The sequence below is a fragment of the Melanostigma gelatinosum genome (genome assembly GCF_949748355.1).
Source record: "Melanostigma gelatinosum genome assembly, chromosome: 11".
Taxonomy (NCBI): Eukaryota; Metazoa; Chordata; class Actinopteri; order Perciformes; family Zoarcidae; genus Melanostigma; species Melanostigma gelatinosum.
In genome coordinates this window covers 8,226,520-8,245,130 of record NC_136644.1, presented here as the reverse complement: position 1 = coordinate 8,245,130, position 18,611 = coordinate 8,226,520, and the positions used below count along the sequence as shown (strand labels likewise).

General features: G+C 45.4%; 1 protein-coding gene across 1 annotated transcript in view; it reads right to left on the bottom strand.

Moving 5' to 3' along the window:
* adgrl3.1 (adhesion G protein-coupled receptor L3.1) overlaps window positions 1-18,611 on the bottom strand; it is a 117,845-nt gene that overhangs the window by 58,750 nt on the left and 40,484 nt on the right. Inside the window, exons 4-5 of the mRNA XM_079277853.1 lie at window positions 16,886-17,099; window positions 2,611-2,720 (exon numbers count right to left, since the gene is read on the bottom strand). Of these exons, the coding sequence (XP_079133979.1) occupies window positions 2,611-2,720; window positions 16,886-17,099 (324 nt within the window). The remainder of the gene's footprint in view (window positions 1-2,610; window positions 2,721-16,885; window positions 17,100-18,611) is intronic.

Genomic DNA, 18,611 nt, shown 5'->3' with positions numbered 1-18,611 from the left:
TCGGTTCCAAAGTGTGCAACACAGCACGAAAGCTCTGATTCTCAATGGCTGAGAAGCAAATCGTTGGCAAAAAGAAGTTGCAGTCCACTTTGTGATTTGCTTCGTCCTTTCAGAGTTTTGGCGGAAGAAGAAGAAGCGAAATGCTTCAAAACGTTAGCTTTAAAGCCAAGTGGTGCCCGTCGGATCGTATCCATATTTGGCTGCTCAAGTGCAGGCACCCTCACCAAAACTCAGTGTATTACGTGTATTACGTGTATTACGTGTATTACGTGTATTACGTCTGTTGCGTTCACTGGCAGCGGTAGGAACGGACAGCCCGGTGTCACAGAATTGTTACAGGCGATCATAACGTCGATGCAGACTTTTCTGCAGCGAGTCATAATCGTTCAGGAGAGAATCGTGACGCATCTAAGACAGGTTACCGAAATGTAGTTTATACAACGGCGTTTGAGCGCAATTGTAGGTAAAAGAAAATTGATTACTACGGAGCCGTGGGGAGGGGGTAATATTTGGAGAACAAAACTCTCAATTTGCGAGATTATGAATTCACAATTTCGGGAAAAATAAAGTTGGATATTCTCTGAGGTTGAAGCGGCAAATCAACGAGAAAAGAAAACACAAATTTGCGAGGTTATAAAGTCATGAATTTACGACAGAACAACCTACACATTTGCAACATTAGAAATTCATACATTCATAAGAAAAACACTTTTTTAAAGGTTAAAGGAGGTTAAATTGGTAAATTTACTGAAAAAAGTCGTAGATTTATGAGAAAAATACTCTAAGATTAAAGTGGGAAATCTAGGAGAAAACAAATCATGAATTTGTACATATGTTGTTTTTTGTCCCTACAATGGCCCGAACAAGACGATAAGTTTGACCTTTGTTTTTCTTTACAACGCTGAGCAACATGGCGAAACACACCCACAGGAGCCAGGTAGTGTATCATCACAGTGCTACCTGATCCAGCCCCAACACTTAGTCAGTACACGAAAACTGCTAATGTACTGTCAAAGGCTCTCTCTCCCTCCCTCCCTCCCTCCCTCTCTCTCCAATGCTCCATCGCTCTCCATCTCTATCTTTTCCTCCCATGTCTCCACCTCTGTTAGCTGAGCTCTCTAATGACTTTGGTTTCAGACAGGCATGCGACTCATCTTCCTTTTGCGCCGAGTTGTTCCTGAGCTCCCGCTCCTTCCAGCCATTCATCTACGAAACGCGCAGTCCTGTATTTTTATTTCAAACGGAACAGAAAACACACACCTACACACACCCTCGACGCTCGCGCTGTGTATGGCGCACGAGTGCGTGCGCGCGTGCACTCGGAGGGGGCATTAAGCAGGTATCAGGTTGTGTTTCCATCTGCTCCAGAGAGGGCTCTGATAGTCCTATTATTTAATCTGCTGGTCATTCTAGACGCCAGGCAAGGGCCGTTTAGCCGGACATAATTGAATGCTTCAGTGTGAGAGATCACCTTGGCCGTCTGCACGCGCCGTCGTGCCAGGGCTGTACGCTCGGACACAAAAAAATAAAGTTTCTGGGATTTCTGCAGCTCGGAAACGAAAGAAAAAAAAATCTGTTCAATCATTTGTTATTGTAGGAAGACTACAAGACTTTTTTACTACATTCAGTGCCTGTAACTTGTTTACTTTTTGAGTAACATGTTCTCTATAAATGTTTTATAATTTTGGCAGAATGTTTTTTTTTTGTAAGGTTTTCCACCACATGTGGCAAAAAAAAATCAAATATGACTGCTGTCGAACAAAGTGAAACACTTGAGATTTGGCTTTTTTTGTAAAAACAGACACAGAAGCAGCATTTTTCGCTTTGCCTTTGGACAAACCCTCCAAGCAGGAATGCAGTGTTAAATAAACATCAAAGGCAAATAGACGTCTTTAATTCACTCAGCCTCCACCCTGAATCCTCATGCATTTATTATGCAATGAGCTGTAACCTAGATTTTGGGGGAAACTCTGCTGGTTCAAAAAAGAAAAAGTTTCCCAGTTGTTGTTATATTTAGCGACTACGTCCCGTGAACGTTTCACTCCAGTGAATACGACCTCCCAGTCTGTTATCTTGCAGTCAAAGGTCAAATCACCATCTGCCGTCATTGGAGACCATCCGTCTCTCTCGTCCTTCCTCCCTTGGAGTTTCCCAGTGAACGGTGTCTCCCATATACAGGGACTGTGACTTTTGATGAATCGGTTTAAAAGGCGTTTTCAGAATTTAACTTTAGAAAACAGCAAATATGTACTGAGATCTTAAAAATGAGATTATTTCAAAGACATCTGCGTTGACAACCAGGATGAATGTTGTCACTGAAAGACATGGACTGTATTCAAGGAGGGGACAGAGTCCCAGTGATGTCATTCCTTGGTGTGTACTATGGTCCCCATTTTCATTCATTTCCCTCTGCATCTTTGTTTTGCAACCAGAAGTGACACGAGATCCTAGAGCCAGTTCAACGCAATGCTGAATAAGACATTTTAAGAAATTACATTTTTACAAATAACTTTCATGAATTGAAAAAAGTAGTGCCATTACAGAGATAAGAGGTCAAAATACTGTCAAAATACAAATTTTTAGTTCCTAAAAAATAAAAAAGGGACTTACTGTATGGGACACACTCATATTGGACCTCCAGGTACTTGTATGTGCCAGGGCAGGGGTCGGGGAAGACGTCGGGCCCAGCCACCACTGCACACTGCGTACGGTTGTTGCATCTGCAACGGGAAGAGACACACATGTCAGCCGAACACATTCAGATGCACGGATACAGTAAATGCTCCGAAACAGACGCTGGCAGATGAGTCTTTTGAAGGCCAAAGCACTCGATAAAACAGAACACAGACATGGTCTATACACCGAGATGTTTTTTATCCCCTCATACAGTTCGCTCCACTCACCCTGACGGTCGAGAGTCATCTGTGTTTAAGGGCCCTTTAGGTTGACAAAAGAGCACACAATGTGTCCTTACTGGTACCTGGAGTGGACATTACATTAATGGAATCCTTGAGTTCGCTCGAGCACAAGGTGGTCCACAATGGCGACTGAAGAGCCGGCTGTGTGTATGTGTGTGTGTGTGTGTGTGTGTGTGTGTGTGTGTGTGTGTGTGTGTGTGTGTGTGTGTGTGTGTGTGTGTGTGTGCGCAGCAGTGAGAACAATAACATATGGCTTTAACATTATTTTTCTCCAGACTCCAGATAATTCATTTTAATTATCAAGGGGGGGGCCCTCTCCTCTGACACACAAAAAGTAAGTATTCCTCACTCTTATTGATGCGGGTTGGCAGCACACCATGTATATTCACTACAGGCCTGTGGGGGATCGTGTTGTCACGCATGTACAGTCGACGTGCAGTTATAAAAAATGCACACGTGACATTTATGTGATAGTAATTAAACATGCTGCAGGCCCGGTCCTCACAGGGAAAGATGAATGAATGAATGAATGAATTTTATTTATATAGCGCTTTTCACAGACAGTACTATCACAAAGTGCTTAACAGAGCAGACATTTAAAAGCATAAAAAACACAATGTGACCCAAGGGTCAATAAATTATCTACACAGAGTGAATAAAAAAAATGTTAAAGAATAAAATTAAAATAAAATAAAAATGTAAAACATATTTTAAGAGCAGGTCTAGGACATGGGTTTACTTTTACACAAACGCCAGCCTAAACAGGTGGGTTTTTAGCTGGCTTTTAAAAGTATCCACAGTATCTGCGAGGCGCAGAGAAGATGATTTGTCGGCGGACGGCTGGAGCCCATAAAGTATCACGACAGATGCACGTAATGACATGAAAAATGCCACCGCGTGCCGAAGTGCCACTTTGTCTCAGTGACCCGTCCTGGTTTTAAATAATTCATTGAAACAACGCGAGTGAAGAACTGCATCACATGCGGGACCAAAAGGCCCCATTTCAAGAAGGCCGACGAGTATTTTCTTTCAATTAGTACAACTCTCCCGTCTGTCCCACTTTCCCGGCGCACCTGTCAAACAGACGACATTTACATTTTTAAAAAAATTCTCCCATTGAGACATATATATATTTTTTAACGAGTGAACCGAAACCCCTCAAGTCTCTTTTCTTACAGTATCGTTCCATTTTGCATAATGGAATATGCATGAGAGCTAACTTAATTTTCAGTTCAATATTCACTTAAAAACACAGAGAGCCAACACACACACACACACACACACACACACACATGCGTATTGGTGTGTATCGGGGGCGTCTGTGGTCAAAGTGAGAGAGGGGGTTATGGAAGTTTAAAAGGTTTAAAACTCCAATGTGTCGCACTGCCTGTCATATTCTAATAACAACACCCGCCAGTCTCCTGTTCTTTCCTCCTCCCTCGCCTTCTTTTTTCTCGCCTCTGTGCTTTTTAATTTCTTGCCCCGTTGCCTTCATCATCGGTCACCTGTCATCAGTGCAAGTTGTGGACTGGGGGGGGGTTGAAGGGACAGACAAACTGAGACGCAACTTTGCTCGCAACACATGACCGTCTGACGCGACTGGCTGGCCCACAATGGTGAATCAGAGCGCAAAGAAACCTATTTAATGACCTCACATGTAGCGCAAACCCCCACCCCCCTCCTGTAGTTATGATGTCATCAAGCCGCGACAAGCGATTAGAGCTACATGTTTCTCTCAAAATGTACTCCCCCCGCCCCCCCCCCCCCCCCAAAAAAAAGCCGCGGCCGTTAAGTGTAGGATTGAATATTTCCCCACACTCAACCTTTAGGACAAAAAAAAAAAAACACGACAAGTGTTTCTTGGTGGGATTATAAAAAATAAAAAATAAATAAAAGTCTCATTTCTAAAGAAGAAGGGAGAAACAAAAATTTAAAAAGCCAACTGACAGGATGCTAGCGGACCCGGCAGCGAGGTCGTTGCACGAAGCCGACAGAACGCATAAATATGTGAAATGAAGAAACTTTCGGTTTTTGCACTAGCTGTGCGTAATTGTGTGTGTTTGTGTTTGTTTCTACTCTATGCTCCAGCCAAAAAACAAAAAGACTCCCTAGGACTTTCACGGCTAAGTCATGCAGCACCGAAGGTTATTGACTGCTATTTAAAATAGAGGGTATAGTGCAGGGGTGTCAAACTCATTTTCACTCTGGGGCCACATCAGCATCACGGTCGCCCTCAAAGGGTTGTAAAGGGTTGTAAATGTAAGACGGTGTAAATGTAACTACGGTACTCCTAACATATTGAGTTTAGTTTCCCGGGATATCTGTGACTTCCACAACACGTACTTCCAGTTGTGTGATTTCTCCTCCGCCATTGTTTCCTGTTGCTGGTGCAAAATGCATTCTGGGATATTTGGCTGTCCCAAGTACAGACAAGTCACCTCCGATGCATCCCGGGTAAAATGGGCAGAGCGAGCCACATCCGGGCATTAGGACCGTGCTTGGCTCGATGTGAACTTTGAATTGGAACAGTACTTGGGCTGAGACTGATGACGTTTCAGTGCAGAGAAGTACGCATGTTGAGAAAGGCACGATCACTTGTTGGAAATCCTCTTTATGGGTTGTTGCATCTCCTGTCCACCTATTGTGATAGTTTTAATGTCGGCACACATGCTATCTCATCACTTCGACTTTCTATCTCATAATTTCGACCATGGGGATATTTTTATTTTCACATCTAACTTTAAATTTTTGTAAAAAATAAAAATTATTAATTTATTTTTTTTGCTGGCGGATTGGCGGGCCACATGAAATGACGTGGCGGGCCGTATGTTTGACACCCCTGGTATAGTGCAAAGATTCAACATAATCTCCCTCCGCTATCGTTCCCTCTTCCTCCGTCTATTACTGTCCGCACCACCTTTTTCTCTCTTCCGTCACCCCGCACTCTTCTAAGCCAAGATAAGAAACCAATTTCTCCCTCGGCCTTTGTCTTCATCCGAACCCGCCGAGGAATTATTCCTCTCCGTTCCTCCGTCTTTGTCTCTCATTCCGACTGTGTGTTTATCTGCCTTAAACCCACTTCGCAGCAGTTTTTTTTCCCGAAGTCACACCCAGATATATGCGGCGGGCCTCTTATTACTTGCTTCCCTCTCCCTCCGTGTCCATCCTCTCTCACTCCCACCCCCCACACTTTTACCATCGTTCCTGCCTCCCTTCGGGGCGTCATCTCCAGCCTCCCTCTGTTCCTCCCTCGATCCCTCCATCCTCAGCAAAGCCTGTGCTGACATCACCGCTCCGTCTGAGCCAGCAATCTGAGTCAGATCCAAAAAACACTCCCTCATGTCCCCAGTACCGCCGTCTCTTTCTCACTCTCATTCCAGCCCAACAACACATAAAGACAAAGAAAATCCCCCAAATTCACCTCCTCTCTGCGCTCTGACCCACAAAGTAGATGCAGAACATGAACCTCTTATGTTTCCCCCCGCATTCTTTTAAACCCAAATAGCTCTTTATTTTTTCCCTGTGTGGTATTTCTTGGTGTTGGCAGAAATGCTTCTTTTTTAAATGTTTTTTTAATTAGCATGACTACATCAAAACAAGGCAGTGGCCTGGATACCGCCTACGCCTGCTGGCTTTCTTCCCCGCGACGTGCAACACTTGCACCGACACACAAACAAAACCCACTCGCTAACAAAAGTCGATGGCGTGGCAGGCGGGGAGAGGGAACGCAGCGACGCTGCAGCGGGTGCCGCCGCTGTCATCGTCTCTGATGTTTTTTCTCCCCCACTTTGTTTGGCAGACCTCCCGTCACTCCGTCTCGGTCTCCATCTCCCCGTACAAACACGACCGAGCGACTGATGGTTTGATGAGGCTGACGGAGTGTGTGTGTGTGCGTGCATATGTGCTAGAACATGCGTGTGTCTGCTGGCAGATGTACGACGGAATAAATACTTGCCCGTGTGTGTGTGTGTGCGCGCGCGTCCGGCTGCGTGTGTGCTTGTGCTCGAGTGCAGATGTGTTGGAGAACTATATAATTACAGAGCGAGTGAGAGCTGGGAGCTAATCCTCGTGAGTTAAAAGAGGTGTCTGAGAGTGAGTGAAGCACAAAGCCTTGGCGCGGCCCTCCGGAACCCACATCCCAATGCAGTCGGGCCGCTCCGCGACGGCGTCTGAGTCATCCGCAGCACTGTGAGCATGCTTACCACATACAAAAACTCTTTGCAATGGCGTCTGAGTGTCAAACACGCACTGACAAAAGCCGGAAAATTCTAAATTCTAAATTTGTACATGCGTCCAAACGCATGTACAAACATTGTAAAACACCCATGCTGCGGCCAATATCGCATACTATGCAATACATACTCATTATGTGTGATGTTGTTCAACGTTGTATGATTCAGCATGAATATGCATCTTTGTTGGACACACTGAACTGTAATTGTCAGGTGTCAACCTCCCGGTCTGCCGAGTAAAGCTGGTATGGAGGTGTCTTAAAACTTGCATTCTCTCTAATGGCCAGCAGGGGGCGACTCCTCTGGTTTCAAAGCGAAGTCAGATTGTATAGAAGTCTATGAGAAGATGACTCTACTTCTCTCTTGATTTATTTCCTCAGTAAACATTGTAAACATGAGTTTGGTTGAACTCAGCTCCGCCCTCACATGTCGCTTCTGGTTGCAAAAAAACCAAGATGGCGATGTCCAAAATGCCAAACTCTAGGCTTCAAAATGGCGGGCGACAAACCAATGGGTGACGTCAAGGTGACTACGTTCACTTCTTATACACAGTATGTAATTACAGAGCAGTGGCGTGACTCTATTGAATGTCTATTTCATAGGGAATGGGCTATTGGGCACTGCAAACATATATTCCCAATTTCCTTATTTTTTTTAAATTAGACCTTTACATATTGAAGAACAGAGAACAGAGCTCATACTTTGTAACGTGTTTCGTAGCGGCATTACTGAGCCTCTATTGGCTTCTCTTTGCAAACGCTACGTTCAGACTGCAGCACATGTGTGACTCGTATCTGTTTAACGGCACAAATCACATGGAATCAGATCTTCAATCTGGATTCGGCCACTTTCACATGTGGATGCATGTCTTGATTTGTTTGCAATGCGACCTCATTCTGAAGAGTCATGCCAAAAGTCCTGCTACTTATACGTCAGTCTAAATCGGTATTCGGCAATTCTGAGCTGGATGGAGTCACTTGGTGAATGCAAAAAGGGAAGACGGCTGCGATGGAGGTAGTCAGGTGTATTATTATTATTGGTAGTATTATTCCTCCACACATAACATCACATTGAAGAAATAATATGAACTGCCAGAATCTGATCTGAACAATTAATCAGAATTGAACTTGAAGGCTTGCAGCATGAACACAGCCAAACCTGCAGGAACATCGATGGTTGAGAAGATTAAGAAATCTCTCTCCGTTAGAGTCGGAACATGCCGATCGGACTAATACTAACACTGTGGGGGAACTTGTAGAAGACGGATGGGAAACACTTCATTTTTTTCTGCTGTTGACATTGATTAACGCATGAACCCAGAACGAGGAAGAGGAAATGGAGATAGTTCAGCAGAGACTGAACATATTTGAAACAGAAACATAAAAAGCGGAAAATAAATGATTTTATGTCAAAGTACAAAGTGTTATTCACACATGTGATCACATTGTTCACTGAAAACAAGAATACGTTTTGTTTTTTCTCTCCGCTTTATAAAATCTTGTGACCTTGAGAGATTATTTCTTCATGAATAACATACCTCCAATATTTTCTCCAATGTTTAATGTTGAGAAATGGAGCTGCAGTTTGATTTGAGGCAATAAAAAACACAGCGTTAGGCAGAATTTAGTTCCACAGAGACTATACAGCATTATCGTCGAGCACTGTATCAGTATTGTTACAAGCCTAAAAATATTTCCCATGGACAAATGTGAGGGTCCTGGGACAGAGGATGTCGTATGTGTACAGATTGGAAAGCCCTAAATTTGTGATTTTGGGCGATACAAAAAATATTAAATTGAATTAAATAAAAGAAGATACGTTTTATAAAATTGAATTCTATTAAAATCCCAAAACCGGGAAAAGTCAACCAGTTGGTAAAAACATGAATTCAAATTCTGTAAATAACAAAAGGAAGAGGCGAGAGATGATTTCACTGGGCTCTTTTTGTCCGAGGGAGTTCAGGAAAACCCATTTGACAGCAGAAAGAGCAGAGTTACTGTATCTAGCTACAGGATAAAAAGCTGTTAGGCTGGCCGTACACTCTCTCCCTCTCTCACGCACACACACACGCACACGCACTACATATGAGATTCCTCTGCTACTGCCCTCATTTCTGCTTTATTAGCTCCCTGATGTGGTTACACACACACACACACACACGTATAGTGCTATCCGGAGATGGACAAATGGAGTGATGGAAACGATGGAAGGATGCAGACGAACAGGGATGTAGTAAGTAATTGAGGAGTGGTGCTGGGGTTTTGGATGGCGGTAAAAGAAAAGGGAGGAAGAGACGGGGATGTGTTGTTTGTGTGTGTGTGTGTGTGAGTCCATATATATATACGTCTACCCCGGGGTATAGCATAGCGCACGCCACCAACACACCACGCTTGTGAAGAAAATGACAGATCCGTCTCTCTTGTTCTCTTTCTCCCACACCGCCACACACTCACACACACACACACACACACACACACACACCGCCACACGCTCCTCTGCGTTTTTGTCAGCTCTCTTGCAGCCTGTCAAACGAGCCACAGGTAGAATAATGTTGTTTTTCCCCACTGGAAAAAACATAAAATAATAAATGAAATAAAATGTGTTACATTATTAATATTTTTGGCTGGAGGATGTCATTCTCTCCCGTTTTTCTACCATTCTGACTGAGCACTTCAAGTGGCATTGTTAACATACAATGCATACTATACTGTGTGTACCATGAATACTGTATGTATTCTCTGTGTGTGCACCCCCCCCCCCCCCCTTCAGAACCTGCCATCTTCATGCCAGGTGGGAATGAACCGAGTATGAATACTTACTGCATACTTTTTCTATTAACTTTGCACTGCTGCATGCGGTACACCTTCAGTTATTATCATACTGCTTCGTCACACTTGATCTTTGACCCTCTTGCTCATATATCTGCAGCGCAGAGGATTGTGGGTCGGAATAGCCAGAAAAGCATTTTGGCTTGCATGCTGCAGAATGCGACCTGGTGCAGTAAGAACATCCTGGTACTTTAGTCATACTGGACTCACTCTTTTTCTGGCATACTAAGTCGTATATATGAAGCATGTTAATTCAGCCTTTTAAAACCGACCTTTGTTGTCTGTGATTGTGAATCACAGTTACATTCTGTCTGCAGGACATTATCTTTAATGTTACTGAACTGCTTTACAAGAAAAACAAGGGATTGGTAATAATATTTAATGTGTTTTAACACACAAACACATTATGGCCTCTCTCTTGCAAGCACGGCTCACGGCAGAGTACAGTTTTCTGAGCCCCGCAATCCCTCCTCCCCTCCCCTGCTCCTCTCCTCTTCCACCGGTAACCATAGCAACCTCCACGTCGTCCGATTCCAGGACACACTCGGGGAGTCGTCCTCCCGATTCCACCCAGCAACATTCCCCTGCCGTGCGTTTCTCCCCCTGCCTTTCCATCCGTGTGTCCCGTCTTTCTACACGGTTTAACCAAAGACCACCTGCCTTGCACAAAATCCCCCCATAAAGCTAAAAGACGAGCAGCGTGTCGGACAGCCGGGCTGTCGCTCTCGGTTGGGCGAAAAGCAGAGAGGCGCTCGACACGCAGCCGCCCCGGACGACAGAGCACCGAGACACTGTCTCACAGGATTTAGTCAGACTCACCTCATGATGCACACATGAAAAAAGAGTATATGCACATGTGTGTGTATGTGTGTGTGCATGTGTGTGTGGGCAGGAGGGCCGTTACATGTGTCCTGGTTTAGTTATGCACGTCAATGTCAAAGTATCAAGTCAGTCACTGTCTACTTGTCTGAGGCGCTGATTCACATGCTAGTCTCTGGATGTGTCAGGCTTTATGTGTGCGTGTGTGTGTTTGTATGTGAGAGAGAGAGAGAGCGAGAGAGAGAGAGAGAGAGAGCGGCATCGAGACCTTTCCTGAAACCGTTCTCAGGCAGCCGTGCGGCTTAGGTGCTCGGCGAAGCATGATAACTAAGGTTAGCAGAACTGCGGTGTCGGCAGGAAACGGGTCAGACGGCGGGGACTTTGATATGTGGAAGTACAGAGGCTCGGGCAGAGCGCCACAGCTGTCAGTCAGGGTGGGGAAAACAAAACGGTGCGCGAGCGGGCGGATGGAGAACGCAGCTCTACGTGTAAGGGGCAGTGATATTTTGTCATGACGAGCTTAAAAAAAACAGAAAAAACTTGAATATTTGAATATTTCAGGACCGACTGTGTGCCGGAATCTCTCCATCTTTAAGTGTGCCTGCACTTCTAAGTTCTCTAGATATATGCATCTATCTGTGTGTGTGTGTATGTGTACATTTGCATGCATGTGTGTGGGCCCTAATTACCGCACTGAGCAAGGGTGACAGTTGGGCCCCCAGGGTGCCGCAGGGCATCTCCTGTAACCGTGGTGATTGTGTGGCACGCACACACACACACACACACACACACACACGCACACACACATTAAATAGGACATTTCCAGATATGACCTCCTTCAGCGGGGAAGCATGGTAGTTAATGGGGAGAGGAGAGACGAAGAGCGAGCAGGCTGAGACAGAAAAACAGTCGGGAGAGATAATAATGAGACATAATTGTAACGTAGGGGTGTAACGGGTCACAAAATTCACGGTTGGGTTCGGTACGATACAGTGGAGCCACGGTTCAGTACAGTAGAAAACTATAAATGCCAGAGAAATGTACTTGATTTTAAAATATATTTATTCATTACAACTAACATCATAAAGTTATTCTTTGACTTTGAACAATGATGGAACTATACCTGAGTGACCCATCTTCTGGGGTGTCTTCTTAGCAACACATCAGCATAAAAAACAAAAACTGCTCCTTAATGTTATGCAGTATTGTTACTTACATCTTGCTTACATCTTGTATTGTTACTTACATCTTGCAAAAGAGATTTTTAATCTCAATGGGACTACCTGGTTAAATAAAGGTTTTTTTTAAAAAACCAACGTATTCAAACGTATTCGGTTCGTCATGCGTACCGAACCGTGAGCCTCGTACCGAACGGTTCAATACGAATATGCGTATTGTTACACCCCTAATAATTGTAAATATCCTGGTGAGTCCACCTCTGCAAGACATCACACACACACGCAAAACACACAGTAGCCGCAGCCTCGGCGCAAAGCTCCAATTTAGCAGATAATGTTGTTTTTGTTCTTGGAGTCACTGTGCTGGAATAATGATCAAAAATGTAAGATTGATGTAAGGTTTAGAGCTCTCATTTCTCCATCTGTGTTTACAGAGATAGATTAGAATCAAACGTGGAGGACGGATGAAGTGCAGGAATGCGCCGGGGAAAAAAATATATATATATAAAAAGCGGCAGACTGTTTGACATAGTTCAATGGTTGCAGTGCACGGCCAGCACTAGATCGCAGTCTATGATTCAAGAGGTTTCCTATAATTCAGAGAGTCAAAGGAAAAGAACTTCAGAGGTTTTCTTTAGGATCCCTCGTGAAATGGTTCAAAGGGCTCGCTCACCAGCCTGGATGGACGCATCTGCGTGCACATACATTACACACACACGCACACACGTTCACGAGCTAGCACACTAGCCCGGTTGCTTTGAAGGCCGAGACTCGGTTCCAAAGAGACAGGCTGCCAGAAGAAGTTGACCGTGCTCGGGACCTGATGAGCAACTCTCTCAATTTCTCTTTGAGCCCGTTGGTGAAGGCATGCGTGCGTACTCATTGGCGCATGTGCACACAGGGCTGGCGCATAGCTGTGGGTTTGCAGCGATTGTGCACCTATGGTTGCCCGAGGGGAAGGGGGGAGAGGGGGGGTGGGGCTGCTGCTGCTGCAGGCTGGGGGATCATCTAATTCTGCAACCAGCTGTGCATTTGGTCAGGACGATGCTTAGTTTTAGAAAACATGCTGTAACATGCAGATAACATGCTGCAGCCCCCTGGACTTCAGCCGCAGCCTCACCTTTCCCCCTGGGCTGGGGGGGGAAAAATAAAGAAAAGGGAATCGAAAACGAAAAACAGATGGTGAGGGAGAAAGGAAAAGTGACAGAGAGGATGAGAAGCAATTTAAGGAATGAGGGGAGGGGGAAAAAATGGAGTGCCAAAAAATGGAGATATGAAGAGCTTGACGGATAGGAGAATAATAAATGAAAGACGTTGTTATTTAACACTTCCAAAAGCAGAGGGAGGGATGGGGGAGGCAACTCCCTTGTCTTTCTTGTCAACGTGGTTTCTCTTTGCGTTGAGGGACTTCTTCAAGGGGGGAAGGATGGAGCAGGAGAGAGAAAGAAAGGGACATGTGCAAACAAGGGGACACGTTGGGAGAGACGGTAAAGAGGTGTTGGGGGGGGAGGGAGGAGGGGCACTGTCACATTGTTCACAGTGTCTGCTCCTTCCAGCCTCAAGTACCCGAAAGGATGCGTGAGATGGAGAGAGAAGGCCAGCGAAAGCGCTCCGGTATCAGTAAAGGGACAAGGAGCGCATTAAGTCACTTTTATGTCAGCGGATCGCTATAACTTGGGAGGCATGGCAACATTTTGGCTCCCAGTCAAAATGCCCGTGTACAATGGAACAGGCCAAACCTTGTGATTCTTCAGTTGTCTTGACGTCGCTAACTTTTCTCCCCCAGTGACACTTCAACCCAGCCACACCCTCGGCTGTAGCCAACTCAGCCGCTTGGAAAAAACAACAGTGAAAGTGATACATTTATTTTTTGGGAAACACACCTAGAGTGCAGCGGCGCTTGGGTTGAACTTAATAAAACAATAAATATAGGAAACATGTGTACATTTTCTTAATTTAAAGTGCAGGATCCGACTTTGGGAGCATTTCAATTGCGTCTGAACGGCTCTCAACCACAGACTGTATATGAGATGTGGACGTAGTCATTGTGACGTCACCCATTGGTTTGTGGACGGCATGTTGTTGTTTTTTGCAACCGATGAACGGAAGTTGCCATATTTGGAATGCGGAGTTGTGACGTAGTGGCAGCGAACTGTCAATCACAGTAAGCCCGCCCTAAAGCCTACCCTGCTTTGTGTATTGCCATATTGAAGAAGACTTGAAACTAGCTTTAGATCATAAACTCATGTTCACAATGTTTACTGAAGTAATAAATCAAGTGGGTCATTTTCTCATAGACTTCGATACAGTCTGATTTATTTTTGCACAGGACGAGTCTCCCCCTGCTGGTCAATAGAGAGAAGCTTCACTCGGCAGAGCAGGAGGTTGTCGCCGGCGTCTCACAGCTAACGGTGCTAACGTTGCAAAATGTAAATGCTTACGGCGTTAACCTGAGCGGTTACCGAAGACTTGGTGCTACACTTCCTCCACACTGCAGCCGGTCGAGGTGGCGCTATCGGCTGTAACCGCCGTGTGAGAGCAGTGCAGAGCGGTGGCCGCGAGCTAGCCAGCGGGGCACGCTAACACGCGTGCAAAGAACGCCTGGACGGCCCGGCTATGTCAACAAAGCAAGGAGGAGATTGGATAACAACAAACACAAAAAGAGAGCGACTTCATTGTCTGGTCTGGTAGACATTACTCCACTATATCTTACATAGCAAATTTTGGTTTGCTGCAATATTAATGCTCTGAATGTAGAATACAGCTGCTTTAAATAATAAGGGTAAAACGGAAAACAACATAGAAGTGAGCTGCAACCTTAAGACAAAGAATGCTCAGGAGCCATTTTGAAATAGAGGCATCTCAGTTCAAAACACGATAAGAACAGAGTGAGTCATTGAACTGGGGCCGGCATATCGCTAAAACAGATTAAGCGGAACTTTCATGGCCGCTGCTTCGTTTCCCCTTCAACCCAGTGTGTCCCAATGGGGAGATAATCGGGGAAATGCAGCGCTATCGGGTCCTCTGTAGGTAGCCTGAGAAGCCTTGTGAGACCCTCTGGAGATATGAGGCTTTGATATCAAGACCAATTATGTGGTGTGGGGCGTGCACACACACACACACACACACACACACACACACACACACACACACACCCTGGCCTTGGAGAGTGGTGGAGAGGAAAACAAAAGGGAGAATGTGACACTGAGGAAACACTGGGCAGACGGAACATGCTCTGATTTTATCAGCCAGTTGAGCTGGGGATCGAAAAAAACCAGAGACGCTACAGACATAGAGGGAATGAGAGAGTGGAAGGCAGTCGGGCCGAAGCACACTGACGAAGAGGGGGTATGAGAAAGAGCTAAAAAAAATATATTGAAATGCACGCACGGACACACAAGCCCCCAACACAGCCTCCAGTGCACATTAACAAGCATGAGCACACACTCAAGGATTTCGCCTCAACGTAACGCCGGTGCTTTAAAACGCATGAGCATTGCAGCATTATAGGCACAGACACAAACAGGCTCAGTCTTGCAACAAACACGCACGGAAAATATATGTGATAAACAGTTTTATCCAGTCTGAGTCTCCTCCGCGGAGGATCCCTCAAGATTAAGTCTGGCCTCTGGCTCTGCTAATTGGAGCTTAAAATCTGGTGTAGCCCCTGGGCAGTGTATGCTGTGTGTGGCACATGCTGTGAGTATCTGTGTGTGTGTGTGTATGTGTGTGTGTGTGTGTGGACGCATGTGTATAAATTATGGATGGCTAGGGACACACAAGCTGCAGCTGCCGGAGCGAGCGGAGAGGAGGCCGAGCCAGGCCAGAGCAATCGCAATCAGAGCGCTGCCACAGAACAGAGACAGGTGGTTCGATGGAGAGAGAGAGGAAGACGACAGCAGCAATACTGGGACAGGAAAAGAGCACTGAAAGTTGGGTGACGCGTGAAAAGATAGAGATACTAATGGTGACGTCAGTGAATAATTTATATACGGACGTTCTCATTACACAGAGCATTGCTTTCCCCTCGTCGCTATTTTTGTTTTGCTATTATTTTTCAGCTCGCGCTCATGATCATACCTGCACCGCGTATAGGTTGTAGGTATGATGTATGCCGTTCTAGTCGTACCTGTCACTGTTGACCGAGCTTTTTTTTTTTTTAGCTGTCAATAATTTGAATTGCTGTTTCGTCATGACTAGTTTCACCCAAAATGTGAATATCATGCAGCCGAAAAGTTCTTTTTTTTGGGAACATTTTTTTTTTTTTAGCTTTCTTTCGCATCCATGAAACAAATATGTCAACCAATCACATTGTGTGGAATGGACATATATTACACCAACTTCAACAAAGGGCAACACAGACCTGATCCCACGTAGTCAGTATATCCACATCAGTGATGACTATTTTATCAAAAATCTTATAATTAAACATTTTGTAGAAGCATACAATAGTCAACTCTACAATTTTGTCTCAATATTGATATTGCGGTATGTGGTATTTGGTGTTACGCTGAATTTTTAACATCAAAACGATGTATTGTAACCCCTGTTCAATGCTATACTGCTGACTCTGAGGAGCCCTCTGTCTGTCTTCGGCTGCTGAGCTCCTAATGGCACTGTCAGGAGAGGAGGCTATCACACGGGCCAGCTGTAGAGGAAGTGTTACTTGAGCAACTCCCATTGTGTGATAAGGTTTCTACAGCTGTATGGTCGCTGTACCGCATGAACAGGAACAGAGAGGGTGCGTGACTCACGGGTTACGCCGCTTTCCACAGAATTTCCATCACCTTTCTCCTCTTATTTCTTATTTTTTACCCCCCCCCCCCCCGTTACACTACATTAGACAGGCGTGTGTCCTTTCTCTTCGCTTTCACCCACACACAAACACACACACACACACATACACTGACCTGAGCGACATGATCTTGTACGCGTCGGGCAGGTAGCAGCGGGTGTTCTCCATCTGGGCGGGGTCAGAGTCGCAGATCTTGTCGTCGGTGCGGCCGTAGTTGGCGCTCTCGATCATGATGACGTCCGTGCCCGGGCAGCGCAGCTCGATGGGGTAGGACTCGCAGGAGAGCTCCCTCCGCACCACCGCCATGGGGATCGGGGCGCGGCCGAAGGCTGGACACACAAAAGAGGATCGCTTGATGATACCCGCTGAAAACACACACTATTTGTGGAGCTGTCCTTTGAAAAATGTGCACTGGAGGACTAAATTGTACAAGCACAGATTGTGTTCCACTAAGACTGCATTTGTACCCTTGTCATATCAACTAATTATCCACACTATATGAAAACGATAACACCACGGACGAATATTTATCAGGGCATGTCCACTGTCGCGAGTGAGTCGACTTGGTAATTACTGTTTTGCAGTTAGCAGTTTTAGACATCACTCCAGATAGAGAGTAAATTGCCTGGCTTTTTTTAGTGGTGCCGAGATGAATCTAAAGATGGCAATGCCTCGTTATTCTCAGGAGTTCCAAATTTGATGCAAACATCCACTCTTACTGTACTGAAGCAGGGAGAGTTAACATGTCAGTAGTTCCAATGAGATTGGAGCTACTGATCTGCCCCAGATCTTTTTTTATTTATTTATTTTATTTCCTGCTGTTGCTTTGCTCCATTGCTTGTTTGATGATGAAGGCTCTCGGATGATGAAACATCTGCAAGACCAAACAGCAATCAAGCTTCCATTGACTAATCACGTCTAGATATCTTATGACCTGAACGTCTGGCGATGTTCACAAAGGCAGACGGCAGCAGCTTCCGCACCACAGTCCTCACCTGTGGTGCAGAGAGACATGGGATATGAACAGCCCTGTGCTCTTAAAAGTCCCAAGACAATAAACACTGCAATCACAAAATGCAACTGTAGATAATACAAAACAAAGAGTGCTTCGGGAGAAAGCGCCTCTGGGATGCCTCACCTTGCAGCAGGTGCCGCTGTCACCGTAAGACTTTTTTGGCTTGTCACGGCGGTAAAAGTGCAGGTGACACACATTTTGTTTCAGGATGGCTCAGTGTCCCAGTGAGCCATGACACTGAGCCGTCACACACAATACCTGGACCCTGAAACCCTGAATGCAGTCGTTTTTAAAGTTATCGATGACACCTGTGCTTTTCCTGCTGTGACGAGTCGAAATGTCTGCTGTGAAAAAGGTCCCTCTTGGCTGTAATGTGATATGGATCTCATGCGGTTTATTGTGTCAAGTCGGTGCTGAATGCGGTAAATATCAATCAGAATGTTTCCTTAAGAACATGAACAACGGGTATCTTTGTCATCTCGGCCAGGATGATCATGCGATCAGGCGTGTGCGTGTGTGTGTGTGTGAGTGTGCACCTCTGTGTCTGTCCACGGCTAATCTCTGTTGCAGAGTCATTTGGGTGGCCAGTTATGGCTGCATGTGGTCGCGGCGACTCACACAGTGCTGAGAACATCACTGCTACTCGCAGCTACGCAGTCAGACAGCTTGACGAGGTTTGTTTTTGGCACGATTGTATGAAATATCTTTTCCGACCACTTGGAGCTGATTGCGTGCTTACATCGGTGCTTCTTTTTTTAATTGGAATGAAGTGTGTTTTATGACGCTTCACAGCCCACTGGTGTCTAGACGGGGAGTTGGCCAGTTT